This window comes from Mya arenaria, chromosome 6 (assembly GCF_026914265.1).
Source record: "Mya arenaria isolate MELC-2E11 chromosome 6, ASM2691426v1".
Classification (NCBI taxonomy): Eukaryota; Metazoa; Mollusca; class Bivalvia; order Myida; family Myidae; genus Mya; species Mya arenaria.
The window spans coordinates 36,366,851-36,370,382 of NC_069127.1; the positions used below are offsets into that span (position 1 = coordinate 36,366,851).

The window sequence follows — 3,532 nt, forward strand, 5'->3', positions numbered from 1 at the left end:
CTATTGGCAACCAGGAAGCACATTCATGACATAATGCTTTAAGGATTCAGAACTTGAACCACAATTTCCATATATAAAGTATATACTGCTGACATTCCAGGACTGCAAGGAGGACAAGTCACATGTACAATCGATTTGATTGTTCTGGAGGTACAAATACCTGAGTGAGTGCAAGGTCGTGATGGAACTAGATACCGTACGGAGACGGTTGTTGTTCAGTTTCAAATCATTCAATTTAGGATTATATTTAAAGGCATGCGAGGAAATAAACTGTAGACCATTGTCATTTAAGTAAAGAGTAGTTAATGCCTTTAGGTTATGAAAGTCTGTATCGTAAATTGCATCGATGTGATTATTTTGCATTTCAAGTTCTGTTAACAAATGGAACTTATTGAAAGCATCTGGTATTCTACTGAAATTGTTGTAAGAAAGATATAATTTCTGCAGTTTATTTTGTGCTGGTACAAGGTCACTATTGATATATTGAAGAGCATTATGATTTAGACTTAAGCTTGTTAGTTCGGGAAACGTTTGAAAAATATCCGGAAAATCCCTTACATTAGAGAAAGAAAGATCAAGTGTTGTAACTAAAATAAGACTTCTGTTACACTGGATAATCATTGTTGCATTGGGGCTATGTAAGTTATTATATTTGAACATTAAAGAATGTAAGTTCTGTAATTGACAAATGGCAATTGGCATGTTCACCATGTGAGGAAACTCTATTCTTAGAGTATCCAAAGTAGACTCCATACCGTGGAACGCATCTGTACTCAGTGTATGATATTGTATGAAGGATATCTCAAGAGTTGTAATTGCTCTAAGCAAACGGAACTCACGAGGCCATGAGTTGAAATGAAGTAAATCGACATGAAATTCTTTCAAGTGCTTTCCAATTACACTCATAACATGATAGTCTAAAGTCGTTAAGGGGTTATTCTGAATATCTAAGTATGTTAAGTTGACAAGCTTTGCTAGTGCTCGCGGCAAAACTGAGAACATATTGCCACGTAAGTCAAGGGAAACAATGTTGCTGTCAACACAGTTAAAAGCATCGTCCGACAAGTTTGTCATGTGGTTTGAATCCAATTGCATATTTACTCTTGTAGAGTCCGAGATGGCTATGTTGCAAAATACATTTGGTCCTAAATGTGCAATGTTGTTTCTATTTAAATAGAAATAGATCATGGAATTTGAACTGATGTTACTGTTCTTGAATTGCGGTACTGTCTGAAGGTTTTTGTGATCGCAGTAAATATTACGTCCGGAGCAATCACACGGTACCGAAGCTACACATTCGCTGTTCAGAACAAATGAGCTGGTGAGACATGGAAGCATCAGTACCAGAATCTGGAATATATAAAATCAGTACATTTATTTAGTTTATACTTCTTTTAGTTAGATTGTGCGAAAGCTGAGAGCTTAAAGAGTCAAGTTAGAGTACATTACTGGTGTCCGTTTGAGAGGCCATGTGAAGTAACCACTGGTAGTGATGAAACCCACAACCGGCGGACAACTTTACCATTCGACCACTCTCACTCAGTTATCTTTAAAACGTACTTCAAATATTACAACACAAGCAGTTGATTGACGTTGACAGTCACTTGTACATTACTGACATAATGAAAAACTGCAATATACAGCTGTAATGTGTTCATAACTTTAAATAGTAGCAGTACTCATTAAAATGCATTATGTCTTTATATATAAACATAACATTTATATTAAAATGTAATTGTGTCACGCTTCACAAACCACGTGACACCGACGACATCAAAGGTGGTAAAACTTTATAATTATGTGTTTGCTATCGCATGCATATTTGGACAATTATTTAAAAATGCAGCATTAAATAAGGAATAAATCAATTGATGTCGGTTGAACGAATATTTGTACAGAGAAACCCAAGTTTGACTATATTGTGACCACAAATTATACAACAATGGAAAAGAAATCATGATTAAGACACATAACAGGCTGAAAAATATCTGAAATGCTGGTCGAATTGTTGTTTACATATAACGTCGGTGTCAATAGGTATGTTCACTATGTATATGCTTGGATAAGGACATTTACGTGTTCTTTTGTACCATACATGCAACCATCGTTCTAGCTAGACATCACAAGAAGGCATTTATGAAATACATAAAAAGCATACAACTTGATAATTATAAACTTTAAGATAACATATTGACGACTCAACCTAAAGTATTTCGATCAAAGTTTAAGAATATCTTATTGCGCAAAACAATCAAATCTGCACACAATTGCATTTTGGAAACTTAAGAACTTTCACAAGATTTTGTTCAAATATGTGGCATTTAGAAATACGACATGCGGACGACGAGCATGGTAGGGACGATCATTATACGCACCTGAACCTACTTGAACTAAAGCAACAGATAAAGATGTACGCAAAAATGAACCACAAAGCATTGTAGTTGATTAAGTTCAAATGTGTTGTGAACTCAGAAGGTCATTTGTAAGTAAGGCAATATTAAAACTATGATAGTGTATTTCGATTATTTTAATTTAAATCTCTGTTTATAAAAACAAACATGTATCACATCACTTACTAAAGGGGTTAGGTCGTGAAGACGGCTCATTGTTTACTGTGTCTGAAAGAAAAATGAAAAATATGAATAATACCGATAAATAAATGAGGGTTTATGTTCAAGTTATCTTATAAATTATATCACCCGGGCCACATTAGTGTTGTTCACCACATATACTCGAAAATTGGCATTACTCGGTCTTTACACTCCCAAATTGATATACAATAAATTAAATTACAATAAATTAGTTTTACATCGGACTCAGGAGTAAATATAAAGGGGTATTCGGTGCGCAAGGAGGTAGGGGTTAGACACCCTACATTCTAAAACAAGTCCAAGTCTGTTTCTACATAAACTTTAAAATATTGTAGCTTCTGATTTAGAGAAGAAAAATATATACATTGGACAATATTTAATTGACTAAAGTAAAGCATCTCTCAGGGTGTTTTTTTCCTAGTTTTGAACAGGCTTTACTGTAGCCATAACAGGAAGTGTCAGACGTAGGAACATATTGTGTAGAAGCTTACTGATTTTAAAAAGGCTTATTGTAATGCTGCTTAAGTGTTTAATCTACTCATTATATGCTAGTTTAGCTACAATGGAGATTTTTTAGACTGGGTTGGCTGCTTGGCTTCGATGACCATGTATGGGTTTTGCTTGACACGTTCTATTCTCTAATAGTTTATAGCCATACTATAATTAATTGGTAACTAGATTGGATTCATAGAGTCTCATTTACCTTCTACTCGGTATATTTGGGAAAGGCAAATATGCTATGACCTTTTGGCATATAAGTTATTTTTGCAGCCAAAATGTTATGGAGCCATGCCGTGGTTTGTTTTGTTATGAGTGCCTTTGACTTTGACCACAATATTGATTGTTTTTAGTTAGAAAATTAACGAATGAGCAATCATGCAAAGGGTTGTCGGACAGATGCTGTGTTTACATTAGGCAATATGGGATCGTCTATGAATTTG

General features: G+C 34.7%; 1 protein-coding gene across 1 annotated transcript; it reads right to left on the minus strand.

The window, feature by feature from the left end:
- On the minus strand, window positions 1–1,074 carry LOC128237758 (leucine-rich repeat-containing protein 15-like). Its single transcript, XM_052953341.1, has one exon. The coding sequence runs from the start codon at window positions 1,072–1,074 to the stop codon at window positions 1–3; it is 1,074 nt and encodes a 357-aa protein (XP_052809301.1).
- Between the last annotated feature and the right edge of the window lie 2,458 nt (window positions 1,075–3,532).